The 17,309-nt window shown below is 50.5% G+C and overlaps 7 protein-coding genes across 7 annotated transcripts; 4 read left to right on the top strand and 3 right to left on the bottom strand.

Moving 5' to 3' along the window:
- Positions 1 to 496: 496 nt before the first annotated feature.
- Positions 497 to 3,373, top strand: TRVA0_003S01090 (Sec7 domain-containing protein; the record flags this gene model as incomplete). Its single annotated transcript, XM_076682429.1, has 1 exon — positions 497 to 3,373. One exon carries the CDS (start codon positions 497 to 499, stop codon positions 3,371 to 3,373), a length of 2,877 nt encoding a protein of 958 aa, XP_076543212.1.
- An 819-nt stretch (positions 3,374 to 4,192) lies between these two features.
- BAT1 (branched-chain-amino-acid transaminase BAT1) lies at positions 4,193 to 5,383 on the bottom strand (the record flags this gene model as incomplete). The annotated part of the gene is made up of 1 exon (XM_076682428.1): positions 4,193 to 5,383. The coding sequence occupies one exon, from the start codon at positions 5,381 to 5,383 to the stop codon at positions 4,193 to 4,195; it is 1,191 nt and encodes a 396-aa protein (XP_076543211.1).
- A 2,603-nt stretch (positions 5,384 to 7,986) lies between these two features.
- On the top strand, positions 7,987 to 9,434 carry FAU1 (5-formyltetrahydrofolate cyclo-ligase). Its single transcript, XM_076682427.1, has 2 exons — positions 7,987 to 8,241; positions 8,298 to 9,434. Exon 2 carries the CDS (start codon positions 8,532 to 8,534, stop codon positions 9,153 to 9,155), a length of 624 nt encoding a protein of 207 aa, XP_076543210.1. The 5' UTR covers positions 7,987 to 8,241; positions 8,298 to 8,531; the 3' UTR covers positions 9,156 to 9,434.
- Positions 9,435 to 9,939: 505 nt separating this feature from the next.
- Positions 9,940 to 10,294, bottom strand: SME1 (mRNA splicing protein SME1; the record flags this gene model as incomplete). Its single annotated transcript, XM_076682426.1, has 3 exons — positions 9,940 to 10,071; positions 10,121 to 10,225; positions 10,268 to 10,294. 3 exons carry the CDS (start codon positions 10,292 to 10,294, stop codon positions 9,940 to 9,942), a joined length of 264 nt encoding a protein of 87 aa, XP_076543209.1.
- Positions 10,295 to 10,494: 200 nt separating this feature from the next.
- MTR10 (mRNA transport regulator MTR10) lies at positions 10,495 to 13,415 on the top strand (the record flags this gene model as incomplete). The annotated part of the gene is made up of 2 exons (XM_076682425.1): positions 10,495 to 10,602; positions 10,653 to 13,415. The coding sequence occupies 2 exons, from the start codon at positions 10,495 to 10,497 to the stop codon at positions 13,413 to 13,415; spliced, it is 2,871 nt and encodes a 956-aa protein (XP_076543208.1).
- A 223-nt stretch (positions 13,416 to 13,638) lies between these two features.
- FMP10 (Fmp10p) lies at positions 13,639 to 14,325 on the bottom strand (the record flags this gene model as incomplete). Its single annotated transcript, XM_076682424.1, has 1 exon — positions 13,639 to 14,325. One exon carries the CDS (start codon positions 14,323 to 14,325, stop codon positions 13,639 to 13,641), a length of 687 nt encoding a protein of 228 aa, XP_076543207.1.
- Positions 14,326 to 15,691: 1,366 nt separating this feature from the next.
- SET5 (S-adenosylmethionine-dependent methyltransferase) lies at positions 15,692 to 16,954 on the top strand (the record flags this gene model as incomplete). Its single annotated transcript, XM_076682423.1, has 1 exon — positions 15,692 to 16,954. One exon carries the CDS (start codon positions 15,692 to 15,694, stop codon positions 16,952 to 16,954), a length of 1,263 nt encoding a protein of 420 aa, XP_076543206.1.
- Between the last annotated feature and the right edge of the window lie 355 nt (positions 16,955 to 17,309).

Here is a 17,309-nt window from a genome sequence, read left to right as displayed (position 1 = left end):
CGTCATTAGTCTCTCGAGCGCTCGGGTGTATCCATCCCTTTTTCACACTTACAATCTTCCAATCTCTCCACTAGTGTCAGGGAAACTTTCCACTTTTGCCGGGGAAACGGATTGGATCGCATTGCGTGAACCGGACGGGCTTGATCGAGGCGTATATATTATTTTCCACATTCTCTCAGTCCACATTCGATTACATAGCCGCGACCTCAACTCTGCGACTGGCCCCGAAGAACAAAGATCTGATTAATTTACGTGCAACATCCGGATTAAGGGGTCTCAATCACTCATCCAGACACTAAGTGCGGTAAGACACCCCGGTCCAGGGAGAGATTTAGCTCTGGCTTTGAGACCCGCTTAGGAGAGGAGACCTCAATTGCTTTAAAAATCCGTCCTTCTCGACGACTTCTACGTCATCCATAACTCCTTCCCCACGACTTCTACGCCATTCATCGTCCTAATTGACCGTCCGGCTTGAGTATTAAGTATCTCACGAACAATGTTCTCATCTGTCGCTCACGATGGTGAGCCTCCGAAGAAGAGAAATGGCCTATTCCGGCGGCTCTTCACCGCTTCTCACTCTTCGCTACGAAAGTCCTCGGTCCAATCGCCGCCAAAAGTCAATAATGCGCCATTGAGTAGTAGTACCCCCAGGAAGCCGCCAGTGCCCCCGCCAAAGGACATTGCCCCGAAAGAAGAAGAAGCCTCGAAAATGACGTTTCCTCCAGGCTTGCTCGAGCCTGAAAAAAGAGATGGCCGGGCGTATTCCTTCGCCTCGACCGAAACGGCCGCCTCGTACATCAGTGCCGCCGAGGCGCCCCTGAAAATTTCAGTGCAGACTTCACCGCAACCTTACCAAACGGCGACATCTGCAGTCACTGAAACACAGCCCGACAGGGATCAATCCAACCCCAGGGAGCACGAAAGCACATCCAATGCAGACGCATCGTCGACTACGTCGACCACTGTCGCCGGGGAAAACCCTGCCAGTGTCATCCCAGGGGCATTTCCTTCTTCTGAACCCCAGCAGCCCAATACCCCTGAGATCGTCGTCGACGAGGAGCATATCCTCGATTGCCACCAGGCATCGACGATAGCTGAGCAACTGTTCCAAGGGCAGGCCCCTTTTGTCACACACGACCAGACAGCCTCGTGGCTCGGAGACTCAGGCAATGACCGCGCCAGGGTGCGCGAAGCCTACATGGAGCTGTTTGACTTCACCGACAAGAACGTGCTCACCTCTCTGCGGCGGCTGTGCGACCGACTCTATCTCAAGGCTGAGTCCCAGCAAATTGACCGCCTGCTCGACGCATTTGCCGACCGATGGTGCCAGTGCAACCCGCATCACGGGTTCAAGTCCCCGGGAATCGTGTATACGCTAGCGTACTCGATCCTGCTGCTAAACACCGACCACCACAGCGAGGAGTTCCAGGGCCAGAAGCGCATGCCGCGATCCCAGTACGTCCATCAGACGCTGGAGACGATGCGCAACCTGCGCAAGGCAGAGGAGGAAGAGAAGGAAGAGAAGGAATCCATTGCCTCGGGCGGTACTGCCAACACTAAGCGCTGGAGCGTCATGGGCCCCAAGACCCCGGACCACTACAACGCCCTGGTCTCGGATACTACGAAATACACCAACCGCGATTGGGAGACAGTTATTGGCAATGTCCTCAAGCAGGTATACAACTCGGTGGACATGATCCCGCTGAACCTGGCCCGAGAGAAGGCTGCGTCCAGTACCAACCGGCTCTACCCACAAGCTTCCTTGACGTCGATGGCCAATTCGTCGCGAGCGTCGCTCAATGGCGACAATAACTCGCTGTTGAACCGGTTTTCCACCGTTAATCGGCGCAGCTGGCTCAACCACGATACATGGTCCGACTACGAGTACCAGGGCGCCATTGCGTCCAACAATGTGCGCCAGGTCACGAAGCGACGATCGATGTATGCCAGCTCGACTTCCAGTGGCAATGGTGCTGCTACTGGGTTGACCGTTGAGAACATTGGCTTTGCTGGGGCTCTGCGAAACACAATGATCCGAGAGGAACAGCAGGGGTACCAGAGTCGCTCCAAGAGCACCGAAGAGCTGGGCTCTTCATCTCCGGACTCAAACGCCGACGGCTCTCAGAAGACCGACGCGACGGCAGCAACTTCCATAAACGATTCGCACTCGCTGCTCACTTCATCCACTTCCCCCGAGGAGGCCCCAGTCTCTGCAGATGACGACTACATCGCTCTTCAGGGCGCTCCTTGGGCGAAGGAAGGACTGCTCCGGTTCCAGGCATACCTCGACACGGGCAACGTCACCAGGAAGCACAAGAAGCGCGACTGGGTGCAAGTATTCGTCGTCGTGCACAAAGGATACCTCAAGATGTTCCGCTTCGACGACGAGGCGACTCCGCTGAACCACCGCCGCAGCCGGACCCGTCTTAACAGCCAGTACATCAACAGTCAAACGTACACCCGCCCATCGCATGAGAGCCTGCGGTCGCCAGGTTTTGAGACCGTTACGGTGGGCGCTGGTAACTGGATGGAGAACGCTACGATGACGGACAACATTTCTCTGTGCCATACAATGGCCCAGGTGAACCCCGTGCAGAAAGAAGGGGACCACCAGGGTGCCAGACGGGCCAGCATGATGATCTCCAGTTACAACTACCACAGCCAGGGGGGCATAGTCGATACTCCCGAGGACTCGACGCAATGGTCACTGACGCTGCCGTCACAAGGCGTTCTCATCTTCCTTGCTGGTACGAGGGACATTGCCGAGGAGTACGTCTACACATGCAACTACTGGGCGTCGCGCATTTCAAAGGAGCCTCTGCTGGAAGCGGTCTCTAGTGTAGAGTACGGCTGGAGCCGGCCACTGGAACTGCTCAGTGAGTGCGAGAAGCTGGGGACTCTTCCAATCGTGAGCCAGGCAGGGCCGTTCGACACTCTTTTGGTCAGCCGCGAGCGGATCCAGATCAAGGAGTGGAAGCCTCCTGTCTCCTCGACGGTACACTGCTCGCTCGAGGAAGGCGAGCGGCTCGAGGCGATGAAGAAGTACGTCGAGACTGTGAGGCGCAACTTTGAGACCCACAGCGAACACCGGGTCAACATGATGAAGATGCTCAAGCCGAGCTACCTGATGACGACCCGGGCCCATTCCAACTGGGAGCGCAAGTCGCAGTACCTGCTCAAAGAGACGGTCAAGTATGATATGTACATCTCGACGTTGGAGCGAGCCATTGGCGACCGCCACAGCTACGAAGCGCGGAGGCATCCCCAGGAGTCGCCAGAGTCGAGCAGCAGCGAGCAGAGCTCAGATAATGAAACCCTTCCCACCGACGAGGAGAATGAGAAATGTGACAACGAAAGTAGTGCTAACGAATGATTAATATATGTCTTTGATCTGTTACTTATCTCTATGAAGTGAAGCCACGGGGAGTTTGAGGGGGCTGGTCCCTCAATTAACAACCCCTCCACAATACACTTGGTACAGTTCGAAGGATCAAGGTTCTCTGAAGGCCAAAATTTCGGGCCAGAAGGATGTCATAAATCCTTTAAGAAGTCCAGATGGTTCTTTATCTTGCGGAATAAACCCATTTATGGAATCAGAGCTACCCCAGAAATTGTTAGAATTAACGTAAAGCTGTTTGATGTACTGCAATAGCAAGTAGCAAGAAAGAATAATATACAACTTCACAGGCTGTATCCAATATACTTTTGAAGTATGAATCCCTCCTCCGCAGCCTGTAGTTCACTTTCCGGGTCCAAGAATGATGTGCAACTACTCTGCGAAAATTGAAAAGGCTCATCTAACGGTAGTAATTCGTATCCTTCTATTGCAAAAAAAAAAGATATTGCAAGAGGTGAGCAATTGGAGGCGAGCAATGAGAGAAATGGGAAAGCATGCATAGAGGAAATGCAGACAGCTCAAAAAGAGCCGAAGAAAAGGCTCAGAAGGGTTCGGCAGATATAATAACTACTTGTATGTGTAGTATTCTGAGGGCTCCACAAGCTTTAATTGATTTGATTGGTACTAGATAGTATGGTATACCATATTATAGTTTTGACCAGAATACTCGTACCAAGTGGAGCCCCAGGGGGGAACTCTACATAGGCTTGAACCTCCACGAAGTGTGGAACCCCCGGGGGGAGGGTGGATACGTTTGAACAAATCATGACATTTCTATACAGCATGCGGGGATGGTTAGACTTCAACAGACCATGGGTGCTTCTCAACACCGTACTGGATGTCAGAGATCCACTTGGCGACAGTCTCAGTGAGCTCACCAGCGCCCTTGTCGGCCTGGAGAGGAATGGCAATGTCCTTGCCCTTGTAGCCAATCTCCTTAATTGGAGAGACGATGGCGGCGGTGCCGGCACCAAAGGCCTCTACGACCTCGCCCTTGGCGGCCCGCTCGGCAACCTCGTCCATGGTGTAGAGTCGCTCGGAAACGATCCACTCGTCTGGGTTGAGCCGCTCCCGAGCGAGAGCGAGAATGGAGTCTCGGGTGACGCCCTCGAGAATGGTGCCGTCCAATGGAGCAGTGACAAGCTCCTTCTTGCCGTCCTTCTTGAACACGAAGAAGGCATTCATGGTGCCCGCCTCGGTGACGTAGTTTTCCGGGCCAAACAGCCACAGAACCTGGTCGTAGCCCTGCTTGGCGGCCTCGATCTGGGGAAGAATGGTCGGGGCGTAGTTGCCGCCGAGCTTCTTATCGCCAACACCGCCTGGCCACGCCCGGACCGCCTCTGTGCTGGCCTGGAGCCGGACCGCCTTGAAGCCCCCAGCGTAGTATGGGCCGACTGGCGAGGCAATGACGTACAGCAGAGCCTTCGACGGGTGTTTGACGCCCAGTTCGGCGTTAGTACCAATCATGGTTGGCCGCAGGTAGAGCGAGTAGCCCTTCCTGTGCGGGATGACCTCCTTCTCCAGCGAAACGAACTTCTGGATCAGCTTGGTGAACTCCTCGACGTCAAAAGTCGGCAGAGCAAGTCGGGCAGAGGACTTGTTGAGTCGCTTGCCGTTCATGTCTGGTCGGAAAAGCCGGACAGACCCGTCCTCCGTCTTGAAGGCCTTCATGCCCTCGAAGCACTCGAAAGCGTAGTGGAACACGGATGCAGACGGGTCAAGCGACAGTGGGCCGTATGGCACAATCTGTGGCGCCTTCCAGCCATCCTTCTCGGTCCACTCGGCCAGCAGCATGTGGTCGGAGAAGGTCTTGCCGAAAGCAAGCTTTTCTGGTGATGGGTAGTCCTTTCGAGACTCGATGGTCGAGACGGTGACCTTGGAGGCATCGAGCTTGGCGCCAAACAGGGCGGAGGTGGTGCTTAGGGACCGCTTCTGGAGACCCTGCGCTCTCAGCAGCGCTGGGAGTCGTTTTGACAGCGACTGCATTTTATTTTAGGATAGTTAATTCGAGGTAGAGGGGCTTTGATTCGGGGTTGTCGCGGGCTGTCGAGGGGTCTTAAGTATTGAAAAATCGGCACAACGTCGGCCCGGTGACTGAATGATCGTGTAGTGGGTATATGCGGACGCCGATACCGGCGGGCTTAACCACTCAACTTTTGGGCTCAATGGATTTCCTCCATCCTGCTCAGAGGCTGGGGATACTGAATATAATGGTCTTGAATGAGTTAATTGCTGCTTTTTTTTATTGTTTAGTTCGCCTGGTATGGCTGATATGGCTTTGGAATAAGGCCGGGTGCTGGGTTCCATGGTGCTTCTCCTCGTTTCCGCGATGCTGAGGTTAGAGCCGTCTATAACCGAGATCTACCCACATAACCGCACCCATTTACCGGTTATAAGTTATACTACAGTACTATTTAATTAGTTTGGGGTCCATTGAAAGACGCCGATGCCTAGATATGGCACAGGTATATATTATTTTAGGCTGATATCATCACCAGTGAGCCATTATGATAGTCAATTGATTGTATGCGTGGAATAAGCCGGCTGTACCGGAAGTACAGTACCGTTAATATCATGTCAATTGACTATCCTAATGGCTAACCGGTGACCAACCTTGCGAATAAAAAACTGATCAGCGTGTACTTAATTGGTATTCGAGGTAATTAGCATGAGTTTATTGTCGCTGCATTGGGGCTAGAGTTTGTCTTTTCGTCATGAGATGTGTTCCAAGCCCGCGGGAGTAGACGTATAGGTAGTTGAATTGAAACGCAAAAGGTTTATTTTTTACGTATTGACCAAGAACGGCATCTTGAATTAAAATAGCAGCAAATTGAAAGCCATTTCACAAATATGTCCCACGGTTGTGTCTAAATACCTATATGCGGTACAACCGGTTAAACTTTTACAATTATGTACTGGATTTTTGCTATCTACCCTGGTACTTTATATGATTTTACTTTATATGATTTTACTTATAGATGGTATACGGGATCAAATGGCTATACTACGATAAATTTCCATTCCATTTAATCCGTTTGCCATGTTAAAAACTCTGTGTAATCCACCTGTCGGCATTTCAATTTCCCCAACCTCTCAGCTCATCGAATCACCCCCCCCCCCCTCTGAACTCTTTAAATTATTGATCCCATAGCATATCTCTTTATTTATTTCATGGCAGTAATTCTTGTGTATAACCGTGGTATACACGGCTCAATCAACAAATTTGAGGTACGCCAACTTAGTTATTCATGCAAATAGCCTTCCGATTTGTATCCACCCAATTTCGGTGTTTTTCACTCCTTTTCTCCACAGTCACAAGCCAAGCGTAGACAATGCTCTATCTTCTCCATGCATGGGGCTGCGTTCATCTTCTCTCAAATGATTGAGATATATCTATTTTATACGCTATTCAGGAATATTGGTACTCCATCTAGTCTCTACTTATGATTGATGTAAAAATAGGAATTTGATTATGGAGCTAGATTGTTGCTGCAACACCTGTAGCCGGTAAGAGTGATCTTAGTATAACTACTTGAATGAGATTCCGAAGAACTGAAAAGCGTAAATACCGGCAATGCATTGCCGATAATTATGATAAATGGAGCACATTCACGCTCTTACTCTTACTCGATTGCTGATCTTTTATTTACCAATTGTTTCTCAGGTGCCGGGTACTTTATTTTATATAGTATCAGAATCTATTAACTTGTACCGTATATTCATAATACTGTAATACGGTGCTTGGAATACCATTAATGGAATACGGTAATAGCCTTGATCTAGCCTAAATTGATAAAATGAAATAAAATCGACAGTTCCAGGTGAAATTGTAATCAAATTTCCGACAATCCCGCAGTAAATAAGTACTGGCAGATACAGTACTGGTCAGAGTCTATTCGAGACCATCACGATACGATGAATCCGCTAGTCCCTAAGGTAAAACGTCCAACTCCAGTAGTGAACAACATTCCAACAATTCTAAAGGTACAATCGGCAGTAGGATAACTAATACAATTTTAGCTCCCTGGAATCTGGGTGTATTAGCGATTTATGGCGCAATGAACTCATTATAAGGTTGGACTGTGGGAATGTGTTGCAAAAATGATCCTATTCTAGGATATGACGACCAGCATAGCTCTTCTAGCTCGCCCCTAGGTCAACAAACAACAAAATACCACCTTATACTACCGTAGGTAGTTGAATTAAAAGGCAAAAGGTTTATTTTCTACGTATTGGCCAGGAGTGGCATCTTGAATTAAAATAGCAGCAAATTGAAAGCCATTTCACAAATATGTGGGGTTGTCTCTAAATACCTATAAATATCCATGACCCCCTCCGCGAAGCGGAGCCACGGGAGCTCTGGAGGACTGCTGGACCTCGAATAAATCAATGAACAGCTCCACTCGATTCAATCCAGCATGTCCAGCCCGTTGCCATGGAGTGTAATGGCACAAATAAGGTTCGCGGCGAGGCGGCTGAGCCCTGCCGCGCGGGGTCCCGGGCATGGTTCCACATTTTGGGCATGCGGCCCCCCCTCATGATACCTGCCAGGGAGGTGCATATTTCAAGAGAGAAAGGCGCCAGGAGAACTGACGAGAACTTGAAGTGATATAAGCGAACAGGAGGCCCCTATGGAGACCGTTTTGATGGGTGAGAACACCCGCGGCCCGCGGGCGGGGGACTCAATTGCACGGGAGATTGAACGACTGGCCATCCAGGACGACCTGGGTGCGCCGGAGATGCCCCAGCCAAAGCGCATTCGGTCCCCTCCTCCACAAGAGAATCCGCTGCGGAAAAAAACGGCGGTGGAGAAGGCGTGGTTGAAGCAGAAGCGATACCAGCAGGTAAGTCCAACATTAGAACAAGAGTTTTACGGTTTTACTGACATGTTATTCTGTAGATACTCAGGTACCATAGACGCATACACAGCGATAGCCCTATAGAGCCAGACGAAAGCGGGCTTCAACGATCCAGCAGCAACAGCAGCACAACAAATTCTTTTTCGTCGTCTTCCTCCGCATCTTCGGCCAACAGCGTCAAGCCCATAACCAAGGAGAGCCCGCGCAAGGCAAAGAAGGCGACTCGTAAGTACCGCAGAGTCCGATTCGACCAAGTTCCGAAACCGTAGCCCAAAATGAAAAGAGCGCTGAGAAACGCCATCAGGGCCCGAATGGGCGCTGTTTCTGCCGAGAGCATCAAGCTCCAATCTGAGCACATCGCCGCAGTGCTGGCCCAGGTGCCGGAGTACCAGTCGGCGCAGCGCGTCGCATTCTATCTCCATATGGACCAGGGCGAGGTCCAGACTCACGGCATGATTTCGCAGGCGTTTGACAACCGCAAGCAGGTGTTCTTGCCAAAGATTGTCGACCAGCTGAACCCTAGTTTCGCCAAGGAGAAGAAGAAGCTGGATATGCTGAGAATAGACTCAATGGCAGACATTCACGCGCTAGAGCCCCAGGGAAAGTACCAGCTGCGGGAGCCTGGTTCGGGGGTCAATTGCTTTGAGGCCGGTGGGCTCGACATGATTGTTCTCCCAGGAATGGGGTTCACGAAGCGGTGTGAGCGAATTGGCCATGGTAAGGGGTTCTACGACAGTTTTGTCCGCAGCCATATGCGGTGGTGCGAGGAAAATAATAAGAAGAGGCCGTTTTTGATCGCAGTGGGCGCCAGGGAGCAACTCGTGGATTCGATTCCTACCGAGCCGCACGACCAGACGCTTGACGCGGTCATCATCGATAATGAACTGTTCCGAGCTTAAAGGCTGCTTTAGCTCAATCACTTAGAAGATTTCTGCCTGTTGCTAGGGTTCCTATTTTCTCTATTGGTAACTTGCGAAATACTGTAAGATACGAGAAGACACTTATGGATGTTTTTGAACATGCCCTCTACCTAGTGCAATTGGGGGGACCAGTCCCCCCAAACCCCCTTGGGGCTCCGCTTCGCGGAGGTGTCGATTGCTAGAGATTTTGCTCTACAAGCGAACTATTCCAGATAGCTTCAATAGGGTCCGAGGGGGCTCATCTGCCCTGGGTTAGTCCAAAGCTCTACTGTAGTAGATAGACTTACATAAGTTAACAATACAATTGTAAATAAGCTGCCGCTTATACCGGTAATAACTACTATACATCAGTGCCGGTACTGCCAAGCTTTGTTAGCATATCTCGGGGGGGGGGGGGGGGGTACTTCCAATACGTAGCTTTGCTTTCTAGAGCCATAAGAAACATCGACACAAATATCTTAACTAATCGTATGCTACCGGTTTAATTGGTACAATCTTGACAATCTTATTGCATTTTTACTAGTTTAATTGGCTCCACAAATACGTTTACACATCAACACCACAATCTTAACAATCTAAAAGAATATCACCGGTTTAGTTGGCTTCCATAATACATCGAGGTAATTAAAAAAGCGGAACCACGAAATCCACTCGACAAATACCAATAACGCAAGAGTATGAAAATTCATTAGGAACATAGCAGCGTCTAAATCAAACCAATGTAATAGGCTGAATTGAATAAATAATATGATTCTAGTTAGTATTACTGCTTCGCAGCAACCAGTGTAATATTATCCCCCTTTAGCAGCAATTCACCAAGCTCTCTTCGCGTATCCGTCTTGTAATTCACCTCTACAGCATTCTCCAGCACAATGTTCATAAATTCATCAAACCCCTATCCAACCAATTAGCTCCTAACACCAAAAAAATACAAATAAACTCACCCTGATGACTCCTTCCAGTCTAACATTAGTCTGTTCATATAGCCATACCTGGACCGGCGTGTGTTCCTGCAAGAACTTGAAGAGCGCGTTGATCGGTGGAAGAACCTACTCGTTAGTAACACCCCACAGACCCAAATGCTAACTTACCACTCTCTGTTGTCTTCTACCCGTCATTTCTACAGACCAACCCAAGATATATAGATTCAATCAACCGAGATAGATTCAATGAACCGAGAAGGATTAAACCAACGAGATCGAGATGGGTCAGGTAATTTTTCGTGGTGCGTCGGGGCAACCTCCCAAGCATCATCAACGACTGCTTGACAGGGACCGCGGGCCTGAAATTTCACGATCCAGCAACCTCCAGTGTACCAATGGGCGGCTCAGAATACCTTCTTGATGCCCTAGAGGCACTGTACAATGCAACTGATAACGAAAAGCGGCGCAAGGCCGGCGAGTACCTCGAGGAGTTCCAGAAAAGCGTAAGTCTCCGTTGTATGGTCGAAGAGGTGGACAGGCTAACATTGAACAGGCTGAGGCGTGGCAGGTGTGTCATGACGTTCTGGCGGGCGATTCCAACGAACGGGCCAAGGTGTTCTGCGCCCAGACCCTGAGATCAAAGATCCAGTACGATTTGGCTGTGCAGGTCCCCCCCGAGTCCCGAATACAGCTCAAAACATCTCTCATGCAGCTTCTGTCGTCGAACATCGGCAGTAGGCTCGTGGCGACACAACTGAGCGTCGCACTGGCCAATTTGGCTCTCCAGGCGACCGAATGGCACAACGTTGTCGAGGAAATGGCCTCACAGTTTAGCGGAAGCGACAACGGCATGCGGTGCCTGCTGGAGTTCCTCAAAGTGCTTCCCGAGGAGATGGGCGACTCGAAACGGGTCGCAGTACTCTCGGACGAAGAGTTCCGACAAAGAGTTGAAGAGCTTTTGACCAAAAATGCCAGCCACGTGGTGCAATTGCTGATAGATTACGTGCAATCACCACAGTCGAAGAACGTGCACGCATTGGTCTTCGAGTGCCTCAACTCGTGGCTCTCGGAGATTGATATTGAGGCAATTATCCGCGAGAAACCACTGCTGCTCGACCTTATCTTTGGTGCGCTTCAGTCGGACGATACGTTTGACGCCGGCGTCGAGTGCGTCTGTTCGGTCATTAGAGAGACGCGGGATGTTGTAGAATCCATGGAGGCGATCAAGGCGCTATACCCGCGCGTAGTGGCGCTGAGACCAAGAATCAGCGAGTCCAAGGACGATCCAGAGATGTTCCGTGGCCTGACCCGGATCTTCTCCGAGGCTGGTGAGTCGTGGCACGTTCTCATGGCGAAGCTGCCCAAGGACTTCCGCGGGCTGGTCGAGAGCATCGCGGAGTGCACCGCCATGGATGAAGACCTCGAAGTTGTCCAGTACACATTCTACTTCTGGTACTCCCTCAAGCAGCTTCTGGTTCTGCCCAGTTACTCGGCGGCGAAACACGAGCTCGAAGATGTCTACATGAAGCTCATTGATATCATCATCCACCACCTGCATTACCCGGCCGAAGAAGCGGGTGGCGAACTGTTTTCGGACAAGGAAGAAGAAGACAAGTTCCGGTCGTTTAGACACGAAATGGGCGACGTGCTCAAGGACTGCTGCGCCGTGGTCGGGTCGGCCCACGCCTTGCGAAAGGCCTACAATAAAGTCGTGGCAGCTGTCCACTCCGGCGCACGGTGGCAGGACGTTGAGGCTCCCCTCTTCAGCATGCGGGCCATGGCTCGGGAGGTCGAGCTGTCTGAGAAGGAGATCCTGCCTAGCATCATGGAAATGCTGGTCAAGCTCCCTGAGCACGAAAAGATCAGGTACGCCGCGACCTTGGTCCTGGGAAGATATACCGAGTGGACTGATAAGCACCCACAATACTTGGACTTTCAGCTACAGTATATCACCAAAGGGTTCGAAATGACCAGCTGTAAACCGGTGATGAGCGCAGCTGCCCAGGCATTGATGCACTTCTGCCAGGACTGCGGCGAGCATCTCGTAAACTACCTCGAGATGTTGTACACTTTCTACGATAAGGTTGCTGGCGAGCTTGAGCTGGACGCGCTTTACGAGGTTACTGATGGCATTGCACATGTCATCCTCGCCCAGCCCGTCGAGAACGTCCAGATTGCGCTGAGCCACTTCTGTCAGCCCATTGTGCGACGAATTCTCGAAAAATCCCAGCAGGCGCCGGATGAGGCAGTGGATCGGGCCATTGCAGACGAGATAGAGCTGCTGACCATCTTTGTGTCCATTGTGCGCCCCTCCGTGCCTCACGACGCGGTTTCTCCAACCTCCAAGTTCGTCATTGAGCTCTATCCAGCTTTGGTCCCCGCCGTTCTCTCTGCGCATGGCGCCTCTACCTACGTGGCAGAGCGAAACTGTAAATTCATCAAGACGTGTCTTCACACTTGTAAGATCGACCTTGCTCCAATTCTGGGCCAGATTGCTGAGACGCTGGTGCGAGAGTTCAACAAGACGCATTTTGGGTGCTATCTGTGGGTGTCTGGAGCTCTGGTGCGAGAGTTTGGTGACGACGAGGATGACCGAGTCAACGATCACGTCAAGAAGGCGGTATGGCACTTCGCAGAGCAGCAAAGCGTTTCGTTCTTCCAGCATCTCACCGTCGCGCCGCCAAAGGAGGTACCAGACCTCGTGGAGGACTTCTTCCGCCTTATGGGTGACCTGCTCATGTACTTCCCCTACGAGTTTATCGAGTCGTCGCTGTTGAAGCCGTCGTTCGACGCGGCGCTCAGCTCGCTCGCATTGGAGCAGGTGGAGCCTGTCACGGCCACGCTTCACTTCCTCCAGGACTTGTTTGCATTTGGCAACGAAAAGCCTCCCGTATCGCGCCTAGTGGCCCCAGTCCCAGACAGAATCCGCCGTTTGATCTTTGATCTCGCGTCCAGCGATGGCCAGCAGCTCTGCGCCCGACTCATTTCAGGGCTCATCTTCTCGTTCCCACGGGACTGCGTAACTGATGCGTCGAGTCTCGTACTTTCGCTAATTAAGCTGGTGCCTGCCCTGCAGGCGCTGGAATGGATCAGTACTACGCTCGACATGTTGCCACACGGTTCAGTCAGCAACGATGAGAAGCAGAACCTGCTACACCGCATTCAGACTGCCATCAATTCGGGAGACTTTAAGCGGGTCCGAACGCTGCTGCGAGACTTCACGGCCATGTATGCGAGGAGAAACGTCACCCCACGGTCTTCCTCTGTCTCTTCGGCAATCCAGAACCTTGTCAGCGATTTCTCGTATAATAATTAAATACCGGTATCTAATCATATATAGACTGTTCATCCTAATATGTTTCACGCACAATCCAACAACTAACTCCTCTCTCAACAATAAGCCACAAGCCACAATGCAACAACCAAGTCCTTGCAGCCCCTCCACAAAAAACCTGAGAGTCCCTACCATAAAAGGAAAAGCAACAATAACAATCCATCATGAATGGAAAGCCACCAATAAGAGTCCACCATAAATGGAATTAGAATCCCTTCATGCTGGTCAATTGAAACTTCTTGGGGACGACGAAAAGACCAGATGCCTGGACAAGCTGCTTGCCCTGGGTGGTCTCAATCGTCCCTCTGACATTGGCCTTGTTTCCAGCGGTGTCATCTGTCCAAGTTCTAACTACGAGGAATTGGTGGGCTAAAGTCGGCGCTCTGTAGTTAATCTTCAAGTTCGCCGTGACTCCAGTGGACTGGTCAAACGACAGGAAGGCAGTTCTGCCCAGCGCTTCATCCAGCAGAGTCGACAACACACCACCATGCACTATCATGGGGAACCCTGTCAACAGCCGTCCACAATGCACAATTGAGACTGTCGACTTGGCCTTCTCGTTTACAAATACCAGCGGGGTTACGCTGAGTCCTCCAGGCGTTCTCAGAGTGCCGGCGGTGAACACTGACTTGAGGCGGTCATCATCTCTGCGCGTCCCACGGTGGCTCCATGCTCTATACATGTGGTAATCTCCGTCGCATTGGAGTTTCTTTACGAGGGGGAGGCTGAGGAGCTCCATCTCTAGGCGGTCACTGTACTCTCCGGCGGCCAGGGAGCCTTTCGTTGGCAGCTCGTGTTCGGTTACTAATCGCAGAATGCGGAATGGCGGGAAGAGGTACCCTATACCTGCTCCAATTGCCAATAATGGGCTATACTTTAGTAGTGTCGCCATGGCTTTTTTTCTGTTAGATCAGCAACTGTTCTTCTATTAGAATTGTCCGGGGCAGTGATTTGTTGGCGGGGGTTGAATCGGCGGAAATTAACACCAGCCGCACGTCTCCATCTACGGTATAATTTTCACGATTGACTGGAGTAAAATAGTCAATTGAGATGAGTATATTTGGAATTTTGGAATTCTTATATTTGAAGGGACTTTTGGACCCTTTGCGGTATCCACGCCGAATATATATTTTATTAGGAATCAAAATACCGAGAAGCATACGGCGGTACCGGGTTACGGCGGTACCAACGGTGGCTGTAGCGATTTGATTGATAAATGAGTATTCTACCTGGTACTACAACGTACCGTATATGCAGCTACCGTGATTGCAATTTGCTATTCGATATTATATGAGATCACTTTCAAGTGACTGTCCTTGTCGATTGTGTACGTGCCGTTCACAAAAGATAAGCTCCCGATCACTGAGCGGATAATACCGTATCAAATGGAACGTTAATCCAGGACTGTACAGTATTTCATATTTAGAAAGGAATGGAGGAAGAATCGCATTCATATGTCACATACCATAGAATTGTACAGAGTGAATGTTCAACAATGGAATTCTATGGTTTATCTTGTTGCAACACGATTTAACAATAACAGTTAACTTATAACAGTATCAAGAAGCGCTATCTCTATGGCAGTCAATCGCTAATAGATTCGGCAGAAAAAAAAAAAGTTGAACAATCTATGGTCAGGGTACCTCTTATTTTTGTTTCATTAACATGTACAACAACCTGCTTAAATGGAATTATTTTTGTTACATATGGTGTCCAAATTCCATGCCAGTATCGTACCGGCAATTCAAGTACAGTGTATAGTGTTCCTGGTGTTTTCATGCACGGAGAAACTCTCGGATAATCTAAAAATCAAGAACCGATAGTACCACCCGCAAGGCATCATTTGTCGGTCCTTTAGATTCTAGAGTACGCCTAGCTGTGTTTAGAATTGGCTGATGTTCAACAGCTGTACCGTATGTTATTTTTTTTAAAAAGAATTTCTCATTACCGGGACGTTATTGCCGATAATACCGGACGTATTGTGCCTGAAGATCGTAGAATTTCACCTTGACGCTTTAAGCTTGAACATTGTACTCTATAAATAAAGGATAATCAATTACTAACTTGAATCATTCCCAAGATAACAATTAATTCTATTCTCCTAAAAATCAGTCTTATGGTTCCATCTGTATGTTGATATGCATGTTGAATCACGGAGAGGCTTATGGAAAGGCTTATCTTGGAGACTTGCAGATTGCCGGCGGCCGGTGTCACAAAGTGAAATTTTCAACCCTCGAAGACTCTAACCCCATTCACAAATGACGGAAAAGACGAATAACACCGAGTATAGCCCCCACGAGCGAGAAGTCATTGGCACCGTACTCCATCTGTGGAATGATACCCCGGCGCTGGAGACCCTCAGCGCCACTAAACTCCTGCAGGTCATCAAATTCCAGCACCCGACCTGGAGCCTCAGCGAAAAGCGTCTCAAGACGATTCTCAAGCAGCACAGCCTGACTCCGCAGGCATCGACCTCGGATCAGTTCACCTACGTTAAGCAGACGCGGTCCAAGCCGATGCCCGGTCTTGAGATGCCTAAAGGAGTCAAACTACAAACCACCAAGGCTCGGGGCAAGGGCCTATACGCAACCAAGGTGATCCCCGAGGGCGATCTTCTGTGGGAGGAAGAGCCATTGCTCGTTGTGCCGCCAGTCGACAACGTCACACTCATGCGCAAAGCGCTGGCGTGTGCGTACTGTGGGCGGACATTTAGGCTTGCCAGCAGCGAGTGCCCCCAGTGCGCTGCCAAGTGGTGTTCGCCAAAGTGCAAGAAGATGGACACAAGCACGATCCACGCGGCGCTGTGGCACGACAGCAAGCACACCAAGGTCGACCTGAGCAAATGGGTACGCTACGAGGAGTTCTGCCTCGAGAACGACGGCTGGGCGGCGGCGTATGCCTATGGCCGAATGGCCGTGTCGACGCTCAAGAGCCACTCCAAGCCGGGCGAAATTTCGCTTAAAGACAAGCTTGATGCACTGGCAGAGGTTCGCCAGGATATCCGGCAGCAGGCGGTCGGCCAGGCGACGACGAGCTTGGGCGGAGGCGGTCTCGTAGGAGAGCAGCATGAGGCTCTGTGGCACAAGGGACACGAATTGCTGCAGGACGCGGTCAAATCTGCCGCCGATATCTCGTACGAGGAGTACTTGTATGGACTGGGCCGGTACAATATGAACAACGTCGACGGCAATATCTATGCCCTGCACTCTCATTTGAACCACTCGTGTGAGCCTAATGCCAAGGTTGACGTTGTATCACGTACATCTGGCATCAAGGTGGTCGCTCTGCGTGATATAAGCGCCAACGAGGAGCTCACGGTGACCTATGTCAACCCATCAGACCCGCTGAACAAGCGTCGTAACGAGCTGCGCGTCAACTGGGGCTTCATTTGCATGTGTCCACGGTGTAAGCGTGAGGAGCACGAGATCAACGAGACGGCGGAGAAGTACCTCGAAGGAAAAATCGAGTTCGAGCAGGAGCGCCGTAAGAGCGTTCGCTTCGAAGACCACTCCACCGAGTAGCCTCCTCCGTGAAGCGGAGCCACGGGAGCTCAAAAGAAGCCGCTCTCTTTTTAAGTCTTTTACGAAGCTCGGGCTTGAGGAGCTTTCTCTTCGACCATCCAGATACCTCCCTAGTGGCGTAGCAATTGTCCATAAGTTCCAATTGATCGCAATTGAGGATTATAGTATGGATTTACCATGTATTATTAAGAAATACGGTTAAGATTGAATGAGTTCTTCGTCTCGAAGAGCACTCCGCTTAGCGGAGCCAAGGGGAGTTTGAGGAGCTAGTCCCTCAATTCTTTCAAAAGGGAGCACTACTTAACTAAAGAGTGACTTGATCTAGGGATATAGGTTCTACCCGTTTATTAAGAAT

The sequence above is a fragment of the Trichomonascus vanleenenianus genome, assembly GCF_965637985.1.
Source record: "Trichomonascus vanleenenianus strain CLIB 3782 genome assembly, contig: TRVA0_003S, whole genome shotgun sequence".
Taxonomy (NCBI): domain Eukaryota; kingdom Fungi; phylum Ascomycota; class Dipodascomycetes; order Dipodascales; family Trichomonascaceae; genus Blastobotrys; species Blastobotrys vanleenenianus.
Note: the sequence above shows the minus strand (reverse complement) of the source record. Positions and strands in the feature narration are given on the sequence as shown.